The sequence below is a fragment of the Callionymus lyra genome, chromosome 6 (assembly GCF_982586985.1).
Source record: "Callionymus lyra chromosome 6, fCalLyr1.hap1.1, whole genome shotgun sequence".
Taxonomy (NCBI): Eukaryota; Metazoa; Chordata; class Actinopteri; order Syngnathiformes; family Callionymidae; genus Callionymus; species Callionymus lyra.
The window spans coordinates 14,221,542-14,242,743 of record NC_141823.1 but is presented as its reverse complement, the minus strand read 5'-3'; the positions used below and the strand labels follow the sequence as shown (position 1 = coordinate 14,242,743).

The following is a 21,202-nucleotide window of genomic DNA, read 5'->3' as shown; positions in this document are numbered from 1 at the left end:
ACCTCAAAGGGCAAATTAAAAAACATGAAGTTTTCATTTTTAAACCTCAAGTAGTGCAGCTCTTTCGATTGTACGCTAGGGGGCGGCAAAGAGGCGGAAATGGAGTGATGTTGATCGACCAAAACTATACCCGCGTTACAAAATAAAACAGACTTAACATAAATGATATGATCAAAAATAGCTAAATATGTTTTTAATTAATTATAAACGTTTTTAAAAAACATATTTAAAAGTCAAACTCAGATAAAAATTCTTTATTCGTGTTTCTCTTTTTCAAATTTAATGAAATTCTTAATTATTATTCTTATTCTTACTTATTTTAAGTAAGTTAATTTAGGCATTTAATAATCTAGATATGTAATTATAAAATGTATATCCAGTGTCTTCTTGTATATTTGTAAAATGTATGGACCGTTGAAATCTGACATGCGAACGAAATGAGTTGACGGTATAGGCTTTGGTTGGCCATCTTTGCTCCCTAGCCACATGGATTTGTCAACAAACGTGTCTCCCGGTGGAAGCCATGAATCGAACAGTAATCTCTAAATTCCGTTTTTTAATCTGACAAAAAGAGTTCAAACATCGTTTTCAATATGCAAAACCGATCTCCATTTAATCGCTGTTTGTAGCTGTTAGCATGCTAGCCGTGTCTCGCCACAACACAGTGAGTTTAATGTCAGATTAATATTATTTCTTATCCATGTTTGTCTTAACGTGACGTATTTAGTTATTGACAAAATGTCTCTGAGGCTTTTGCAAATCGACCCACAAGACCAGGGGTCTCAGAGATGTAGGCTGGGTCCGGGTGTGATGTCAGCGCTGGGTCTGAGTCTGGGGTCCCCGGTCCTGGTGTCTCTGGCCGGGGGAAGCTGCCTCTGCACGGCCTGGCCCAGGTCTGACCTGGCGGAGGGTTTCCTACAGGTGGACACCAGGTGTTCCTCGCCGGGTCTGAAAACAACCCGAGGGCAACAGGTGGACCCTCATCAGCTCACGCCCGTCCCCACCTCCAAACTAAAGTGTGTGAAAGTGACTGTTCTGGTCCAGACTGTGGAGTTCAAGAGACGAACTCGTCCTCTGTTCATCCACGAGCTCGTCAAAGACATGTTAAAAGGTATCTACCTGCACCAGAACCACGTGATCCACCTGGAGGACTACGATACCGAGATTCGGTCCGTGGTCATCGAAAGCATCACCCCTGACACGGCATCGGCTGGACTTTTCACTTCGAAAACCGGCCTGGAAATCAAAGACGTCCAGACGGTCCGACAGCACCAGAACCAGAACCAACTCGCCGTCCCTCTCGGGGGTCTGGACGAGGTCAGTAGTCGATGAAACCGTTCATAAATATGTGAACTTTGGTTTGGTTTTCTTCTATATTTTAGGTGAGTGTCTCGCTGAGAGAGATGCTGCAGCTGCCCTTGCTATACCCAGGGACCCTCGCTTCTTTAGGGGTGTCCTGCCCAAGAGGGGTGCTGCTGGTGGGACCACCGGGTGTGGGGAAGACCCTGCTTGTCCGTAAAGTGGTTTCAGACGTTGGAGCGAGCTTGGTGGTGGTCAGAGGACCAGAGGTACAAGTTTCTGCTTGAATTGTTCATAAAATGTTCTGTCCTTACTGGGTGTGTATATAAGATGTTTATCACGATACAAGGGGAACAATACCATATATTGTGATACTGTACAAGGATATATGTGTAGTATTGTTAAGTACTTGACTCTGGTGTTGCAGAATCTACAGACCACATGACTCTTGACAAAGTGGTAACTAGTTTAATTTGTTTTGAAACCAAAATATGTTCAAACATCAGCTTTGAAAGCTGCTGGAGTCGTCTGTATCCTCTCGTCCTCAGTCGTCACCCGAAAAAAAAATACATTTATTTAATCTTATACACACTTTATTGAAATATTAACTATAAAATAATCGATAGAGTATCTTAAAAGGAAATATCCCGATATATCGGGGTACTGATTTCGTCAAACCACGAGTCATTTTGACCATCTATCAAAGGTTTGCTCTTAAAAGAAAGATTACTCTTTAAGAAAAGCTAATTTTAATCTCAATATTAAATGTGAATTTCCAGGTGGTGGGGGCTCGACCCGGCGAGAGCGAGGAGAGGTTGCGAGCCGTGTTCCAGCGAGCTCGTGAGGCGGCGGCAGAGGGTCCGTGTGTTCTCTTCTTGGACGAGCTGGACTCTCTGTGCCCGAGAAGAACCGGAACGTCGGCACCGGAGAACCGCCTTGTGGCTCAGCTTCTCACACTGATGGACGGCGTGGACCAGTCCGACCGCTTCCTCATCGTCGGGGCAACCAACCGACCGGACAGCTTAGACCCAGCTCTGCGCAGACCTGGGAGATTCGACAGAGAGGTACACATGGAATTGAAAGAAAGTAAAAATATTTATTAGGGGTTTTAAACGACTGACTTTCTTCAGGTCATCATCGGAGCTCCGACCCTGACACAGAGAGCAGCGATCTTGTCCGTCCTGTGTGAGAAGATGCCGGTGTGTCCCGGGGTGGACTTTGGCGAGTTAGCACGAAGAACCACTGGCTATGTTGGCGCTGACCTGAGCGCCCTCTGCAGGGAAGCCGCCATGACGGCTTTACGGGAAAACACGAAGGTGACCAACCTCAGTCTTGATTGACATCATAGGTGTCAAACTCAATTATAAAACAAAATCTTTAACCAAAACGAGGCCAAACTAAATGTGCATTTATCAAACAATTAGTAACAGAAAGTACGTATGATATTGTCTTTTCATTCTTCGAGGCTCAGTCTCTTAATCATCTAATGCTACAACAAAGAGGATCCTAGAATATCATGTGAAACAATGAATATTTGGATCCTTGTTTTATTATGAAATTACATTTTATTTAAATAATGAATTCTAATATTGTTAAAATTATAAAATTAAAAATATTTCTTATCAAGAGTAGCTGCTTCATAATCAAGCTTTCCTTAATATTAGTTTCATTACGTCCTTTCAGTCTCAATATGTAATAACAAATAATAACATGTACTGTGGAGGAAACTGTTATTACCAGTCTTTGGGTCTTAGGATAAGATCTTATCTTATCTTAAGAACTTAAGTCTCATCTGTTCAGTAGGACAATCAAACATCGAGGCAACTTTCCTCCTGGATGTCAAATAACGTGATATCATTTATGTATTTTTCCAGCGTCTCCAGGGATCAGAAGAAAAACCTTTGGACATGAAGCACTTCCTGGAGGCTCTGAAGCTGGTGGGTCCATCTTGCCTGCGCAGCAGTCTGGGCAGAACTGAAGTTTCCCCGGTGACCTGGGATCAGATCGGCGGTCTTGATGACATAAAAGTGAAACTAAGACAGGTAAAAAAAAAAGAGTTATTGTGTGATTTGGAGCTTTAAATGAAATTGAATTCATTATGAAATAAGAAACGAATGAAATGATGAGCTGAGAGATGTCGGAAAATAATAATAATAAAATATAATAAAATAATAAGTAAAGGTTAACACATTATATATCTGCAGAATCTTATCAACAGTACATATACATTTAAGATAATCAAGTATGAAATACAGCAACATGTTAAATCATGATCAAAAAATGCACACACCTCTACAAAGCTTCTCACTACATACAGTTTTTTTTATTATTATTGTTAATAATTGTTGCTCCACATTAACTTTATATATATATTTTAACAGTTTTTTGCATTAGAAACAGACTGTCCATCGCTCCAGGTGATAATTTAGGCCACTTTCCTGAACATTTCTCGTAAACTCCTCATTAATTAATTCAATAGTTCTCATCTTGATGCATTTCTGGTGTTTTGCAGAGCATCGAGTGGCCGATGATGTACCCCGAAGCTTTCACTCGTCTGGGTCTGTCTCGTCCTCGCGGCGTGCTGCTGTACGGACCCCCAGGATGTGCGAAGACCACACTGGTCAGAGCGGCCGCCGGTGCCTCCCACTGCACCTTCCTGTCAGTCAGCGGTGCCGACCTCTACTCTCCTTATGTGGGAGACTCAGAGAAGGCTTTAGCTCAGGTACTTGTTTATATTCTGCAACATCAGACCCCAACTCCCGTTTGTTACTGGGCCCACAGGTTATTATTGATTATTACTGTTTTTTAAAGTTGCTTTATTTGAGTATCATTAGTTTGTGACTCTTGACACTATCTGCTTGTAAAAACTGTAAAAACAAACATTTAAAGTGGTGAAAATTAGATAAACACAAACTCAAATGTATTTATAATTTATTATATGATGTATTTATTTTTAAGCCAATCATTGAATAAATATTATATATAACATATAACAATATAATATATAACTGCTGCCAAAAAAAAGACAAATTGTGATAATATTAGATACCGTTTTTCCTGAGATAAATTAAGAAGTTATACATATTTTTATGTCACAAATGAGTGGATTTCTATTTAACTTTTCTCTTTAAAGCGAAAAAATAAGTCACAAATAACGATGATACACATAATAATGCACATAGCACATATTAATATACAGGACAAAATCGCTGAAAGTTAAATACAAATAAAATAAATTAATGAAACAAAGGGGTTAAATATTTTATCAGAAGGTCAGTACATGAATATAATGCCGACAGTAAACTGGTCTTCAGGGGAAAAAAGTTGGGGACCCCTGCTCCCCCTTAAATGTTGTCTAAGCTTGTGTTTTATCAAGTTATTATTTGGGTCTTCTTGCAGCTTTTCCGTCAGGCGAGAGCTTGTGCTCCCTGTATTTTGTTCTTGGATGAGATCGACTCCATCGTGGGCTCTCGATCGGGCGGCTCGTCCAACAGCGTACAAACCCGACTCCTGTCCGTGCTCCTCAACGAGATGGACGGGGTCGGTCTGAAGGCCGTGGAAAGAAGGGGAACGGAGAGGAAGCTGCAGGTGGAGGGTTCAGGAGAGGAGAGTTCTTCTCACGAGCAGGTCTGATGTGAACCTGACCTCACGTGACAAAGAGCAGCTGTCGATTGAACTTTGACGTCTTCTCCGACAGATGGAGCGTCAGGACGTTTGCAACAACGAGGTGATGGTCGTGGCGGCCACCAACAGACCCGACTGTCTGGACAGCGCTCTGATGAGGCCGGGGAGACTCGACCACATCATCTACGTACCTCCACCTGACCAGCAGGTGAAAAAAGATTTTTGTCATCTTTCCTGTGATGTTCAGATCAAAGTAAAACTCATAGTATAATTTAGTATTTATTTGTATCATTATGAGTTTATCTCTAAATATGACTACAGGGCTTTTGTTTTAGGACTTCTGTTCTCATTTTTTGTATTGATTTTTTGTGAGTATTTATTACCCATTTAAAAGATTAAATAATTGTTTTCATTTTAAAAATTTAGAATTTTAGACTATTTAGCTTGATTTTATTTATATTTTTAACTTGATTTTATTAGGGTTTTTTTAAGGGTTCCTGTTGTTTTTAGGTTTTTCGCTTCTTTATGTTTTGCTTGATGAACCTTCATGACAGTTCATGTATAAAATGTGGCCCCTGAGGAAATTTAAATACCCTCCCCTGGTTTCTAGGGTCGTCTGGCCATCCTGAAGGTGTGCACCAGGGCGATGCCGGTCGACCCGGAGGTGAATCTGGAGGATCTGGCCGCCAGGACTCACCTCTTCACCGGAGCAGACCTGGAGAACCTTTGCAAAGAGGCGAGGAGACGTGAAACCGACACGATATGAAACTGAATTCTAACCGTGTCTCACTTCCAGGCGGCTCTTCTAGCGCTGCAGGAGGAGAACATGCAGGCGTCCGTCGTCCGACACACACACTTCCTGCACACTCTGGACAGAACCAGCCCCTCCCTCACGGCACAACAAATACACACATATTCGTCTTCTGTAAGATGATGGATATTTTAAATAAAAGAAGAAAAACAATCTTGTCTAATTGCTGCTTTGAATCAGCTTTACTTGATCAGATCTGGGAAAGATCGTCTTTCTTATGAAGAGCATGGCTGCTAAAGTGTTAGCCGCTAATATACAACACACGTGACTTTATCTGCCACTAACACACACCACAAACACATCCTTCCAGCTCTGCTGCGTCATTCTTTCTATCTTAAAAGTAATAACATGTTTTAATTACGGCGCCTTTCACAGCACTTTAGGACACACTACAAGACACATTAAAAACAAAAGCAAGACATATATTTAAAAGAGATACAATAAGTAAAATGTATTCCATAGTGTAGTTTAAAAAAGAAGGGTTTTTAGGTCTTATTTATCTTAGTTTGGTGATAAGGAGTTGCAGAGGTTGGGGGGCAAAGTGGCTGACATTATATAATGCGTCAATAAAAAGGCAAGTTTTTTTTTAATTAATAAAAAATATAAAAAAATAATAATTAAATGTGTACAACCAATTCATTTAAAACGTTTTTTTAATCTTAAATTTTAAGGAGCATCACATATTCACAAAAGGACCAGCAAAAGGGAGGAAAAAAACTTAAAGGACCTAAGAAAATTATAATTAGAGTAACTAGTCGAAATATTTTCTATATTTTTACAACACATGAATTGGGGACATTTCTAGCAGATTTACTGCTGATGTTAAAAATCCCTCAGAATCTTAACTATCTTTTCAACAAACGTCTCCTTTTAAACCTTTTTAAACTTTAATTTTGTTTTGTTGAAGCGCTCAGTGAAATGTACTTACATACGAGCAGTTCGTCGTTCCACAACAAGAGGGCGCTGTTCACACGTCTATTGATCGACCTCATAGTGAGTTGGAGCTGCTTTAATTGTTTTTCGATACAGGAAACTGTGAGAGTGTACGTGACGATAACCTCGTACATCTCTCATCTCAGCCTTCATCAGATCTGTGTGGATGTAGAGACTCAAGAGAGCGTCGACGACGACAGGTGAGCGCTGACACACACTCACACACACACACACTCCATCACCCTTTCACTCCTGGACCCCAAACCAATGTTCCTCTCAGGTTCGACTCAAAGCTGAAAAATGAGGGGATTCTTGAATATGCTGTCCAAGAAAAAGGAGGTTAGACTATCCCTTTTTTTGTTAGGAATGAGTGGATGCTGTTAAATCTTTGTTCATTTTTAATTTATTATTATTATTTGTATTATTATTCCAGATTATTCCTTTGGTCGCGATCATGGCTTTTGCTGCAACTGGGTCCACGTCGACTGGTTTATACTTCCTCTTCAATAAATCTGATGTGATGTGAGTCTTTTGATACTAATGTACAACCCATATGAGCAAGTTTCATTTCTGATCCTTTTTACTGTTTTGAAATTTAGCTTGAATAAAACTTCCAATCCAGAACCGTGGGAGAGAATCGATCCATCCAATCCACAAAAGGTAATTAAACAAATATATAGAACAGACATTTAAACACTTGTATACCATCGTAATCATATCTTTTTGTGATTAAATCAATATAAAATCATATTATAATGAAAAATATGTGTAAAACTGTTTGTTTATTATCATGTAAACTACTGACAGAAGACCCGGATGAAGATTCAAATGGATCTATTTATGATTAAATGAAACCATATTCAATATTAAACATAAAAGACAAGGATTATTTCCATAATTTCATATATTTTTTGCAATTGTAAATTGCATAATCCTCCTGAATTTACTCTCTTCCTCTTCCTCCCCTTCTCTTTTTCTTTGGCTTTTTCAGATAGTTTAACATATTTAATGTCTTTCTATATTGTCGTTTCTGAGATAATTTTTACAAGTGTACCTTTGTTTTCCACATTTTCTTCCACTTATTCATTTTCATATATTGAAAATCTTAGTCCCTCTACTTTACACTGACAGTTATATAATGCAGCGCGACTGTAGATTTTACTTTCCAGCCTTAAAATAGATGAATAATGTGCAGGCAAGTTCCGAGGTAGAAAAGAATGTGATCCAGGAGTCAAGGCTGGAGGTTCTGGGACGTGTGGCTGCTATTACAATCGCTTTGTAGTGGATAAAAAAAAAAACACTTTCTGTTCTTGTGAGCATCCATTTGTTGTCCATGACGTCATTAGCCTTGACCAAAAAAAAGAAACATAGTTCTCAGCATTACCCAGAGTAGCTCAGTCGTCTGCCAGAGACTCGGAGCAGAGTTGTTATGTAAATAAGTCAAATGAGGTCGTTCAGAAAACCACCTGATAATAAAGTTTTACGAGAAAATCTATCCAGGAAGAGATCAAGGGTTAGATGACTCGCGTAAAGATCAGACTTCAGAGAATCCGTTTCACTGGAAATTATTCTGAGCCGTCAACTGAATGAAAGAAAGTGAATAACTAACTATCTTTAGGGGCAGAAATAACTAAATGATGTAGTTTATACAAGATCAATATACTCTTTTTTAATGTTAATTTATATCAATATAATTATAAAAGTATTTGTAGATATTCTGCTGTATTCAACTGTTTATAAGATCGATCGATTGATTGATTGATCGATAACAAAGTTTAATATTTCCATTAGTTTTTTTCTTAATGAATCACATGTAAACTACTCTAGTGATGTTGTTTTACTTCTTCATTCTTTCAGTTTCTCGTCATCGATAAGAGTTGGAAACCATCTAAAGATTTGCAGGAAGTGAGAAGGCTGACCAAGTGAAGCAGCTCCTCTCAACCCCCATCAGTCTAGTAGAATCTTTCCTGCACCAACTGAGACGTTCTGACCCTCAGTGTGAGGGAACGCTTCTGCTCCACCGGTGGGGTTTTTGTCTTCCTAGTCCTAGTGCCTCGTGCAGCCTCCAGCAGAGAGACACTGCCATCGTGTAGCCATGGCAACGACGATGCTTCTACGGCCAAGTTAAACTTGTGAAAAACTTTTTCTAAATATTAATCTTTGCTGTGTATTTACGCATGAATGAAATCAAAAATTGGATGTTTTAAACTACAAATAAATGGTCAACTATGTTCTATTATTGCATTTTCTTTCACAGATTATAGCATTAGAGTCAAGAAAATATTGTTTTAGGCTTGATTTGATCAGAAATAACTATTTTTAATGAGATATTTGGGAAGCTTAATACAGAATTTTAGAAAGTTAAATGTTTGTGGTGATAGAAAAGATTGAATCTGTTGAATGAAAGCACTTAAAAACAATAAACATTACTGAAAAATAAACAATTATAATCCTGGAACTGACCTGTTTATTGCACTCCATTTTGTTTGAGCTTTCTTTGTCACATTTGGCTTACAAAGAGTTGTTAAACTGTGTTTTTCTTACCGTGTTGTCCGAGCAACAACGACACGCCCACAACAATATTTAATTTTACAACCTACAACAGTGCGCAGGTCAAAGGTTACTCATCAGACGTCCATAAATGTGGTTTGGCTTCCAGTATCTCTAGCGTTTGTCTCTGCGCTTCAATGGAAGCAATAACTTTACACCAACAAACGCATCATAAACACCATCTGCGGGACTTTGAACCTGAATAAACCGGTCTGCCTCGTGTGACTGGATGATGACTTGTTTGAATTTTATTTGGGAGGAAGATTATTGACGTGCAACTGGGTTGGACATCTTTCATTTTTATTAATTGCTTTAAAAACTCAGAACTAGCTTTTATAATTAATATAAAAAATTTAAATAGAGTCTGTATATCTTGTCTGGGTTTTCCTCCTTTGTTAATACGTTTTCTTTGTGAAGCAAAACAAATAAAGAAATATTATTGATGGCAATGAGCAGAATGAGACACCAGGTGGCAGAAGTGTACCGGAGGTTGCTCACTTAACAAAAGGCAGAAGAGAAGAAGAACTAGTGATGGTCTGACGAAGCTTCATGAAGCAGTGTCATTATTTTTAGAGCCCACTAGATGGCGGTCTCTGCACTAGTTTTCTTTGTTTTGAACAACTGTTCTAGTGAAACATTACATCATTTTTAAACTGATGGCGCCACCTACTGAACTCTAAACAACATGACACCGTTTCATGAAGCTTACAAAACCATCACCACTATTAACAGTTATTCAGTTTGAATACCTCAAAAAGGTCTGTGGAATCAGACGGTAATCCAGAACTAAATGATATCATCTGTCCTATTATAAAAATCCAATTTTCAAGTTACGCTTTGAAATAGAAAACACAAAGACATCATTAATGGACAATAAAACATGTCATTGTAAATGAAAATAATGGATATAGAAAATAAATTGAATGTAAACAAACATTTTGCTGAAATGTTCATTTGTATACAGGTTGTCGTCATTCAGGTACCGTTTGTAATTTTTAATTTTATTGTAATTAATTGTAAATCAAACAAAAACAAAATACCAGAACAAGCATTCAAATCCATGTTCAGTGTATTGAAAATTACACCTCAGAGAAAGTAAGACACAAGTTGTACGTCTATAAAACACTTTCATGTAATAATAAACTGTTTATTTTCCAATAATAAAATTGTTGAACGGATTGTTTAACAGCTAAATCCTCCAATGACCCTTTCAATATCGTAAAACCCGGAAACATTAATCTGCTTCTCTCCGACACTCCTGGTCCGGACGATGAATTATTAACCTCGATGAGAATCAACCCTTTGTCTTCTGAAGTCACCAGGAAAAGTCACAAGAGATGAAATATTTCCTCCCTACATCCTGTAACTGCACCCGATGTGTTCAATGTTACATTTTCAGTTTTACTCTTGAGTTATTTCAGGAAACAATGACTGCGTAGGAAGAGACGGTGGTTGTTGTGTACGTGACTGGACGAGTCATGTGACCCGGTTATCAACCATAGCTCAGAGAGTTGAGTAACTTCAAAACCTCAGACTGATCTCGCTCGACCTCTGGTGTAGAAGAAAATATTCAGCATTATTATAGAAACACAATTCAGCAAGGAGCACATTTTAATCGTAAATAAACAAATAACTTCCTGATGTATTGTTAATGATTAACGTGTGGTTTAGAGAACCCTTTCATTCTCGTGCAACTGACACCTATTAGTAACTGGTTAAACACAGGCATAGTTTATTATTGGTGATACGTTTTCCATGATCTAAAGTGGTACTATTATTATTTACGATCATCCTTTTAGCTTCTTAATATTTAAATGATGGTCAAATAATATAAACATGGTATTAAAGATGTTTTGAAAAGGGTAACTTGAAATAAAGCAAAGGTCAGGTTGAATTAGTACAAAAACACATTCTTGAGGGACATTTATTCTAAAACACCACAATTGACAAGTTTTCCAGAAATGGTAAAATATTCTAAATCACTATGAAACTCAAGTTTTCAGGAGTTTAATGATAATGTGTCGCGCGAGAGTGAAGGGAGCCCTCTATTGGCAAGAAGTGATGCCTACATTTACAAAAGCGTATCTTGTTAACGTAGTGCTGTTGACCATTTCTTTTCTTTTTTTAGAAACCAGCGTTTAATATTATGGAATGTATTTATCCAGTTTAATTTTACCTTTAAACGCTGACGACGCTGAAAACCTGAGTTTTATTGTCATTTAGAAATGTATTAGTGTCAGATCAAAAGCTATAAATAAGAAATTATAAAGTATTTTGTCAATTTGAACAGATGCAGTTAGTCATTTAAGTTTTTCTGTATTCAAGACTGTTAGTTTCCACCAGGAGGGCTGAATATCACTGTGTTCTTATGTCTAATCATTGGAAATAAAACAAATAAACATAAGGTCTATATAAAGTGCTGCAAGTTAACACAATTTAAAAAAAGGCAATTTACAAACAGAATCAGTCAAGTTAGCAATTTATAAATAAACAAAGCACTTAATGTGAGTAAATAATTCATCATGATCAATGAGGTGTATTCATCCGTTTAGCAACATTCTTAATACAATTCGATTTGATTAATAATTAATATTCCAAGCTTAAGTCATAGAATGGACCCCCGGTCAGACTTGGGACGTGTCTGACCCACTTATCTCATGAGCAGGTTTAAACAACTCGGTGGAGGAAATCGAACAAACCAAACTCTCGCATTACTTGAGACACTTGATTCAGGAAGACGGCACGAAAAATGTGACATTTTGTGCCTAAAAAAAAACAAAACTTAGCTACAAATCTGATCGTTATTTCCCGAAAGCTGAGACAAAACCACTTCCTTCATCAGTGAAAGGGGATCAATGACACATTAGTGTGCAAACAGGATATGTGGTCTAGAGATGGGGGACCGGCGTCTTGCTGCAGACAGCAAGTCACAGCGAAGCTTTTCAGCTGGAAACATATTCTCACCTGAAGTTGAATCATGAGCTAAAACACACAAGAGATGTCCTAAATAACCCGTTTCACAAGGCGATTTCCAACGACGCGTTCCGAAGGTCAAACGGTTTATAATAAAAGCGCCGTCGACCTGAAGCGTGATCGATGATATCAGAACGGGCTGTGCTCGGCACACAATCGAGCCGCGATACACGGGAGTGTTCGAGGCCGTAAATCGTTATTGTCACAGTTGTTTGATTGTCAGGGTTTAACGCGTCATCAAGACATTGTTAATGCTGTCTCACAATTCATCAAACGAACAAATACTGTGGTAAAAATCAAAGGAACGGTTCTTTTATACGTGCTAATACTTTCTTTTACTGACCGCCTCCATTCATGCTCTGCAGAGTTCACTTTTTCGATTCAACCGTCGTATCAAGAGTCTTTGGCACGGACGCTGCTCACGGGTTATTATTACTGAGGCTCCTGCGGCGGCAACTGTGGATGTGGAAGCCTGGAGAGGCTCTCGGAGAAAAAAAAAGGCTCCCAGGAGGTCAGGTAAGTTCACGCCTGCTCAGGCGTTTGGCACTTGGCAGTTCGCACACGCACGTACTTGTCTCTGCCGGTGCGTCTGGACCTGCACCGTGCATCTGGTCACCTTGTAGGTGCGGAGGAGCAGGTGTCGGGCCTTGGCCTGGACCTCCTCCCAGTTTTGGTCGCTAGAGGGCGCTGCAAAGGAAGACAGATATACAATTGAAGCAACATTTTAAAAAAGCCTTATTTTATTTTAATTTGTGTGTTTCGTGTAATGTTGCAAATTAATTCCCAACTACACTGCGTCACATATTCATTTTAAGCAGCCACTAGATGGCACTATAGATTTGGGAGGATGTCGGGTTCAATTGAACAAGTAGGTCAGAGATATTATAAATCAGAGAGTCACCGTGTCATGATACGGTTTCTTCATATTGAAAGTTTCATGAGGCTTCATGAAACACTTGACAAGGCATCATAATAGACTGTACTCATTTTTAATTGCCACTAGATGGCACTCCAAATTAGAAAAAGATACCAGGTTTCATTAAATCAGTAGATCAGAGGCCAAGATTAGGAGGCAGAGATTGCCATCTAGTGGCTTTTAAAATGAAGACACTGTGTCATGATAGCTCGTCATATGTTTCATGAGGCCTCATCGTCACATCTGTAGTCGACAGTGCGTATGAGGGCCGAGTTTGGACCCATTATGAAGCTTCCTTCTAACAACCTTTCTCAGTTGTCTTGTTCCACCATGGCTGCACCTTTTTCTTCACCTCCATTCCCCTCCATCTTTCCTCTTAAATCAGCTTCATTTACACAAATTTAAATATCTGGCTTCTAACTTTTTTTCCCCCCATTCTTCTCTCCAGCTCAGAAGAAGCTTGAACGGCTCAAAACTCATCTTGGAAAAATACAGTATTAAAGTTAATAAACTACTGACTCACATGTATTAGCAGAAGATTAGCTAGTCATCAATCATTATGAAGCACTTATCAGCATGAACTTAACAACGCCCTAAATCACAACTGGCGAATATAATAGAAAGAGAAAACTCATCACGTAGGAATGTGTCCAACAGCTAGTCCACCATTTATTGTATATTTAATTTAATTATTAAACAGGTCACTTATGAATCTATATTTTTAAAGTTATTCGTTAACGAGATTTAGTTTCTAACGGCGATGACGGCGATATGAAATATAAATACTGTAATTGGAATGAAAAAGTAAAGTGCTTTAACAAATATAGTTCTTTCTGAATCAAAAATAAAATACATACAACCAACTCATACTACACAAAATTAAATCATACCCGTCGCCTATTTTTAAAATATAACAAATGATTTAGGTTAAGTCACAACATATGTGGCTCTTAAAGCAGTAACTTTGTCTTCATCACTGATTAGAAATACAATTTATAACCTTATGAATCTTATAATTTGTATGGCAATACTCTTAACTTGTAGGATCATTTAGGTAGTAAAAAGTGTTTTTTTTTTTTTTTTTAACCTTTCAATAATAACAACAAAAATATTTTTGTGCATCTTGCTTGTCGTTCATGCTCATCACAGCCAACATTGTCCACCAATATTTCCTGGTATTTCAAGATGAAGCAACAAGTATCAGTGTTTTCAGGTATCAGGAAAAAAAAAAAAGATACTTTTCCTGGTGATAAGTTACCAAATAAAACAGGAAGATCCAGCAAAACCAGCCAGGAAGTCTCACCAACAACAAAGACATGCGTTTGAATCACTGTGTATCGTTCCGAGGCTGAAGCCGAGACTCACCGAGCTGGAGATGCACGAGAGCCGCAGACTTATCTCCCGTCAGCGCCCAGACGTTCAGCTCCTCCACCGACTGAACGTCGTCCAGATTCAGGAGGTCGTCTCTGATCATCTGAGTGTCCAAGTGTTTGGGAGCACCTGGGTTCGACGGAAAACATGTTCAACCACCGCAAGTTCACCAAAGCACAGATTCTTCAGAGAAACAGAAAAGGTCACTGACCCTCCAGCACGATGACAAAGGTGTCGCGGATGATGCGGAATGTCGTGAAAAGGACCAGGATGGAGAAGATGTAGGTGCAGATGGGGTCGGCCATTTTATACTCCGGCTGCAGACACAGAAGTTACTTCCATTAGTTTCACTGATCATAGGCACATTAGGTTTGAAAGTTCCGATTACATTTTTTTACTTTTTATGGAAATCAGTGTAATGGCGTCACCTTGAATCGGACTATGTAGGCGGCGACGAGGACCCCGACGCTCTGGACCAGGTCTCCCAGAGCGTGGATGAAGGCCGCTCTGACAGCCAGGCTGCCGGTCTGTTTCTGCTGGACCACTTCCGAGCCCGAATGAGCCCCAGAACCGTGAGAGTGACCATGATCTTGACCGTTGCTGTGACCGTGACCGTGGCCATGACCGTGACCGTGGGAGGAACCGTGGGTGGGACCGTGAGAGTGACCGTGGCCACCCCCGGGTCCGTGGGAGTGCAAGTGGCCATCTTGGTTCAACAAAAAGCCCATACTGTAAGAAATGAAGGATGGTTTGTATCAGTGCGTCTGCTGATGCAGTCAAACATTAATGGCGACAGGATGTACAGGGTTCGGTTCACACTTTGGACCGACTTACTAAACCTCAGGTGAACTCGTTCAAACTCCTGCGTAACACAACGTAACCGGATTATTATGATCAATATAGAGCCTTTATCAGTTCGATAACAACAGTGACCTTGACAAGACAGTCTTACTATCCCACAAACTTTATCTATGACGCATTTCCTTGTTTCCTGTATTTATTCAACAAAAAAGATTGAGCCTCTACTAAAAACTTATACTTTCCTTAAAAAAGTATCAATGTGGCTCTAATTTTAACTTTTCCTTTAATTAAAATAGAACTTATAACAATCGTTTTTTTTCCGATCGATTTCAAGTGTTTTATTTAAATATAACAATATTTAAATATTGTATTTAAATAGTAGTAGTTTATAGTTAATATATTATAAATTGTATTTATAGTATATCGTTTCCGGCATTTTTATTGTATTAAATATTTATTTTATTTGGCACTAATTTAAAAAAGACAGCTTTAAACCCGAATTATTATAATTAAAATAATGATTTTGTTTGTATGTTTATTTAAATACATATCATTGCTCAACAATAATAGTTTCTACATGTAAATACTCCATCTTTGCATTTAATTGTTAATAAGACTTTGCATTTCCGACACCTGTATCCGTATTTCAAGATGTTGACTCTCAAATGTAAAATCACTACTAACTTTGTGCCACATAGTACAGTTATTCTTGTCATATTTAGCATTTATTTTGTGAATTTTGAACATACGTGCTACTTATTTATCGGTCTATTATTCAATTATAAATTACTATGATATATATTTTCAGAAATTTAAGGTTGCAACAATAAGTTTTAACATACAATTATAGTTTGTTTTTTTTCTAAATTAGTTTTATCACATTTCTACTGAACATAATTCTGTTGGCAAACAAGGGCGAGTCAGTTTTCAATGTCTCTTTTATCCAGACATCAGAGAGAAGGAATAGTGTGGACGGGTCTTTCAAAAAGTAACATTCCACTCACACTAGATTGACCGCGACCCCTACAGCTGCTGTGATCAGCATGACGTCGCCGTCGATCTCAAAGTCCTGGTGGATGGTCCTCTGCACGGCCTCGAAGAGCAGGATGGCCGTCAGGATGTAGATGAGCGCCACACTGAAGACGGCGGCGACCACCTCTGGAAACCATAACAAGACTTGAACATGTTTCCCAGACCAGGAGTTTACAGAGTAGATGATCAGGTTCTAGTTTCGGTTTAGAACAGTTAACCATGTTTTCTTTAGGCACACCTTTTGATGTTGCTATTGAAGAGACTAATGACAAAACAAATGTCTTACATTCTTGAACCACCTTTACATTTTAAACTATGAAGAGTCGCTTGCTCTCTTCGTCGTAAACAGACAACTTGTTTTTCTCCTGCGTAGAGCGATCGTCATTATCGGAAAAAACAAGCATCCGTGCTGCGTTCTCACAAATGGGGAACATTTTTTGCGTCAAAATATTACATCACAGGAAGCTTTATTTACAGGTCAAATATTGGACAATTCTTGAGTTCAAAGAGTCAAAATATTATTTATTATTTTTCCTCTTCGATGTTATTTTCGGTATAATAGTGGCCAAATTTATGGAAACTAACTAAAAAAATGGTGTTGTGGAAAAAATAATTTTGCTAAAAGCCTTGTATTGTCTCTGGGTCTAGTCTGTAGCTACTATGCATGCTGAATTAAAATGTTTTTTTTTCTCATTTATTTTTATTTAAATAGCATTTTAGACTTTAATGAATGCATAAAAGTAGCAATAGTTTTTTCAGATTTTAACTTTCTCAAGGCCCTTGCAAGGGTCAAGGAAGTTATTTAAGGATCTTCTATATTGTGGAAACAAAGTACCTTAAAACACCATCTTATTTTTCACTTGAATAAATTGTTGAAGAATAATTATGCCTCATGTTTTTCTACATTAATATTATTCTTAAAATGATATTGTCTATATCTACATTGCAGAAGGTACATCGTGCTTCAAACAGTCACCACTTATCGGCTTCAACCACACATTGAATTGTGCGTTCTGGGGACAAAAAGTAGCAAAAACTTATGAGGTTGGTCTGAATTATTTGGATTTGCCGTCATAATCTTTGACGTTTTGTACAGTTTCAGAAGAAAGTGAAGTTTTTAACGATGTTTTAGTCGACTCACAGTAGACAAGAATATATTTCATAACATTCAAAATAAATGTATTAAATTCAGGCTGTTGGATTTCAGCCGCTTCAATACTTTCTAAGAACTGTGGATACTAAGTTTTCTTTTTTTGGCATCAACATTGAAGTAATTACATCTGGCAGACACTTTTAACAATTTGATGTGTAGTTGATCAACTTTTTAGGTGGTCTCGGGTTTAAATGAAACCTGAACGGGTCTGTACAAAAGCTCAGTCACAAACGACGAACACACGCCTTAAATTGTTACAATACAATTGGCTAATGCGCACTTCATGTACTTCATTTGACAACATTCTTGTCTCAGCTGACTGCTGTTAATTGTGGAAAAAGTTGTGGATTATAACCATTTTTCATACAATATATTCTCGGACCTCAATTTATTCGTGGAATTGTTATTTCACACTCATTTTATTATTTTTGTACGTTGTTGTTTTTTGTTTAGTTTTTTTTATCTTTTGTTTTGTATTATTCTTTTTCTGTGTCCATTTCGATTATGTATTTATCCTGAACCTGTATACGTTTGTGTTGTAGTATATTAATGTGTGTGTTGTATATTATTTTTTGAAAAGAATAAAAGAAATTGTGGGAAACCCCCCCCTCCCCCAAAAAACCTGATTCTACTGACATGTCTGCTTTAAGTAACTAGATAAATCTATGGTTTCTCATAACAATATACATAAATTAGCTGCAATTATTTAATTTTTGAAAGCAGGACAAAAAGCTTCTCAAACGTACCGAGGCGATCCAGACCGAAGGTGTATCTGTTGGTCGGGGGCTTCGAGGACAGCCAGAGGGCCAAGAGAGAAAACAAAATCCCGATCACATCTGTGAGCAGATGCACGGCATCTGTCATGATGGCCAGACTACTAGACACATAACCGCCTGCAAGAGAGAAGGAAAAGGTTTCTGATGAAATCTGGAACGCAACAACTGTTCTTTGTCAACGTTAACATCCTTTTGTAAAGACATTTTTTACGTGTCAAAACATGTCACCTGTTCACTTTAAACAATGTTCCTTAAAATGAAACCATAACCTGGATCAATTATGGCATTAAAACGTCAAGTCCAAGCTTAATTATTAACATTTAATCTAATCTGGGTTGGTTGTGAATCGTAAAATACGCACAAAAGAACATTTAAAAAAAGGGTTTCATAGTTCCCGTTGCTGTGTTTGATGAACAACATGAACTGTCGCACACACACACACAAATCATACAACTAATCAAATAATATAAAAATATTGCACAGAAGGGGTACAAACACATGCATCATGTTTCAATCTACAAGTCTTTATACTGGTTGATATTAAGGAATCTTTATAATCATTAAACAGCATTCAAAAGGAAAGGTATTCATCAAGACAACACAAAAAACATGAAGAAAAGAGGTCAAGTATGAAGATCATTCATTAAAGTGACCGTCAGTGTAGAAAACTTTCACAAGTGCTGAGGCCATGAATAGATTCGATTTTAAAGACTCGTTCAAAACCTTGTGACTCGTATATCGACTTGTCGTGGTGAAGGACTGGATGTTTACAAAGCCTTTGAATCAAGATGTTTGTTTAACCTCTCCTTAGGCTGACCAGGCCGAGGGACAATGAATTCTTTTCTAGGTCAGACTCAAACTCTTCCATTCTTATAAATGAGGTAGAAGAGGGTGAGATGTTTCATTTATGTTCACTGTAAATGTGCAGGTGCTGGAGTTTATTCCTTCTACACGAGGCACCATTGTTTAGTTTCATTACCTTATTTTCTCCCTAAAATAACCCTTGAGAGACCTCGGCAAAATGTAGTATACTTTGATTTCATCAAGTATACTCAAGTACAGTAGGTCTACTAAGGTATACTACTTTGATACTTCTTCAGAGTAAATAGTAAGATTTTAAGTTTACAGAAGTACACTTTCAAGTGTAGTCATCTCTAGTCTACCAATGTACTAGGTTTACTACAACTATATGGTTTAGTTAACAGAGGTATACTTCAATTTTACACAGAGTACACTATTCACTATACCACCAGTGTACTAGGTATTTAACGAACTCACATGGGAAGCAAACCAGCAACCATAGGTTTCCCTGGCATACGCCAGCGTTCCTAACATATTTTTGTCACAATAGATGCAACACATATCAAAAGAAGATAAATAAAGGTCATGCAAATGAGCAAATGTAATATTTGCTATAAACCTGAACTCAAGTACTACATGATCAAACACATGTAGATTTATAATAGTAATAATTTGTCAAAGCAATGTTTGTATCTAACAATAACACCAAAAGTCTTTTTTCTTCAACCCATCGGCCATAATCCTTTGCACAGTTTGCACATCAGTGTACTATTTTTAAGTTAACAGTACTATGTCAAAAGTAGACTTTAAGTATACTTCTTAAATTTTAGTATGAAACAAGTATACTCTTATAACACTTGAATATACATAGGTTTGATAAATAATGTCAAAAGTAAACTTCAAGCATACCACTTCAATTTTAGTATAAAATAAATATACTCATAGTACACTTGAACATGAATATTTTTGCTAAGGGATGTCAAAAGTAAACATCAAGAATATCACGTCAATGTTAGTATAGAACAAGTATACTCATCGTAGTGCACTTGAATCTACTTTTCTAGCAAAGAGATGTCAAAAGTAAACTACAATTATACCACTGAAATGTAAGTATACTCATAGTACACTTGAATATGAATATTTTTGGCCAAGGGATGTCAAAAGTAAACATCAAGAATACCACGTCAATTTTAGTATAGAACAAGTATACTCCTCATAGTACACTAAAATATACTTGTTTGACCAAGGGATGTCAAAAGTAAAAAAATCAAGAATACCACTTCAATGTTAGTATTCAACAGGAATACTCATAGTACACTTGAATATATTTCTTTTCCCAGACGCATCTTGACTCACCTACAATCTCGGCGATCATGAAGAGCGTATAAAGCACCACAGCGACCACCAGCCTCTTCATCACCTTCTTCTGCTTGATCAAGTCTCTCTTCCTGCTGCAACTGTCGCACGGATCCATGTTCAAACCCGAGCCGTCCGGACCGGGACTGGAGTCTATGAGCGAGTCATCGTCCGCCTCCACCAGCAGCGTGTTGACCGACGACCCTCCGCCGCCGCCGCCGCCGCCACCGGGACCCGCCACGCCGCCGTTCATGTCCCCCCCGCCGGAGACCACCACCTTGAGCCGGTTGAACTTGGGGGTCTCCTCCTCCTCCAGCTCATCGGAGAGGTCGAAGCGGGTCGTGTCGCTGAAGCCCTGGTCGCTACTATCCCTCCTAAAAGCGGATCGAACCTTATTTATGATGTTCCCGGCCGGCATGGTCTAACTTTAGTGGAGAGTTCATGCAAAAGAGGGGGGGGGGGGGGGTGTCTCTGTGTGGGGGTTCTACTGCCTCTTCATGAAATCATTGATACTAGTTTCGGATCACATCTGGCGAGATGAGTAGACAAAAAAAACACAAAGAGAAGCTTGAAAAATAACATCAACCATTTTTTTTTTTTTTACATGACTGTCAGTGGTACCGTTACAAAAGTCGCCGCCGTGGCTAAACTAGCTTGTGTTTTGGGTGAGCGGTTCCGACCCAAAACGCACGCGCATTTTCATAAAAAAGAGTGCACGAGAGAGAGTATCTTACCTGTGCGGACCAGAGATGTGCCAGTGACTGCTGACGGGCTGTAGTAATATAACGAGCCGCAGGAGGAGGAAG

At 38.4% G+C, this 21,202-nt stretch overlaps 3 protein-coding genes across 6 annotated transcripts; 2 read left to right on the top strand and 1 right to left on the bottom strand.

Moving 5' to 3' along the window:
* The first annotated feature begins 494 nt into the window (after positions 1–494).
* Positions 495–5,887, top strand: afg2b (AAA ATPase AFG2B). 2 transcript variants are annotated; one of them, XM_087793786.1, is made up of 11 exons: positions 495–664; positions 750–1,317; positions 1,383–1,568; positions 2,079–2,363; positions 2,430–2,615; positions 3,174–3,341; positions 3,812–4,021; positions 4,699–4,926; positions 4,997–5,131; positions 5,534–5,659; positions 5,720–5,887. In XM_087793786.1, the coding sequence occupies exons 2-11, from the start codon at positions 811–813 to the stop codon at positions 5,855–5,857; spliced, it is 2,169 nt and encodes a 722-aa protein (XP_087649912.1). In that variant the 5' UTR covers positions 495–664; positions 750–810; the 3' UTR covers positions 5,858–5,887. The 2 variants fall into 2 exon arrangements, with proteins under 2 accessions (XP_087649912.1, XP_087649911.1); XM_087793785.1 differs by having other exon boundaries at positions 495–1,317.
* Positions 5,888–6,724: 837 nt separating this feature from the next.
* On the top strand, positions 6,725–8,903 carry coxfa4l3 (cytochrome c oxidase associated subunit FA4L3). The gene is made up of 5 exons (XM_087793254.1): positions 6,725–6,867; positions 6,948–7,006; positions 7,101–7,189; positions 7,267–7,327; positions 8,525–8,903. The coding sequence occupies exons 2-5, from the start codon at positions 6,968–6,970 to the stop codon at positions 8,591–8,593; spliced, it is 258 nt and encodes an 85-aa protein (XP_087649380.1). The 5' UTR covers positions 6,725–6,867; positions 6,948–6,967; the 3' UTR covers positions 8,594–8,903.
* A 2,224-nt stretch (positions 8,904–11,127) lies between these two features.
* Positions 11,128–21,184, bottom strand: slc30a4 (solute carrier family 30 member 4). Of its 3 annotated transcripts, none has more exons than XM_087793776.1 (8): positions 21,131–21,184; positions 20,397–20,925; positions 18,210–18,356; positions 16,283–16,436; positions 14,906–15,206; positions 14,689–14,794; positions 14,472–14,606; positions 11,128–12,877 (listed from the first exon to the last, which is right to left on the bottom strand). In XM_087793776.1, exons 2-8 carry the CDS (start codon positions 20,812–20,814, stop codon positions 12,723–12,725), a joined length of 1,416 nt encoding a protein of 471 aa, XP_087649902.1. In that variant the 5' UTR covers positions 20,815–20,925; positions 21,131–21,184; the 3' UTR covers positions 11,128–12,722. The 3 variants fall into 3 exon arrangements, with proteins under 3 accessions (XP_087649902.1, XP_087649904.1, XP_087649903.1); XM_087793778.1 differs by having other exon boundaries at positions 20,397–20,770; positions 21,131–21,148; XM_087793777.1 differs by lacking the exon at positions 21,131–21,184 and having other exon boundaries at positions 20,397–20,970.
* Between the last annotated feature and the right edge of the window lie 18 nt (positions 21,185–21,202).

Bases quoted from the DNA above. Each gene is read 5' to 3' on its own strand.
- afg2b (XM_087793785.1), top strand. From the start codon at position 739: ATGTCTCTGAGGCTTTTGCAAATCGACCCACAAGACCAGGGGTCTCAG. The intron at 1,569-2,078 runs GTACAAGTTTCT...GTGAATTTCCAG, and splicing joins TGGTGGTCAGAGGACCAGAG to GTGGTGGGGGCTCGACCCGG. The intron at 3,342-3,811 runs GTAAAAAAAAAA...GGTGTTTTGCAG, and splicing joins TAAAAGTGAAACTAAGACAG to AGCATCGAGTGGCCGATGAT.
- slc30a4 (XM_087793776.1), bottom strand. From the start codon at position 20,814: ATGCCGGCCGGGAACATCATAAATAAGGTTCGATCCGCTTTTAGGAGG. The intron at 18,357-20,396 runs GTGAGTCAAGAT...TCTCTCTTGCAG, and splicing joins CATGATCGCCGAGATTGTAG to GCGGTTATGTGTCTAGTAGT. The intron at 14,607-14,688 runs GTCAGTGACCTT...CGTCGAACCCAG, and splicing joins CTTTGTCATCGTGCTGGAGG to GTGCTCCCAAACACTTGGAC.
- coxfa4l3 (XM_087793254.1), top strand. From the start codon at position 6,968: ATGAGGGGATTCTTGAATATGCTGTCCAAGAAAAAGGAG. The intron at 7,007-7,100 runs GTTAGACTATCC...TTATTATTCCAG, and splicing joins TGCTGTCCAAGAAAAAGGAG to ATTATTCCTTTGGTCGCGAT. The intron at 7,328-8,524 runs GTAATTAAACAA...TCATTCTTTCAG, and splicing joins ATCCATCCAATCCACAAAAG to TTTCTCGTCATCGATAAGAG.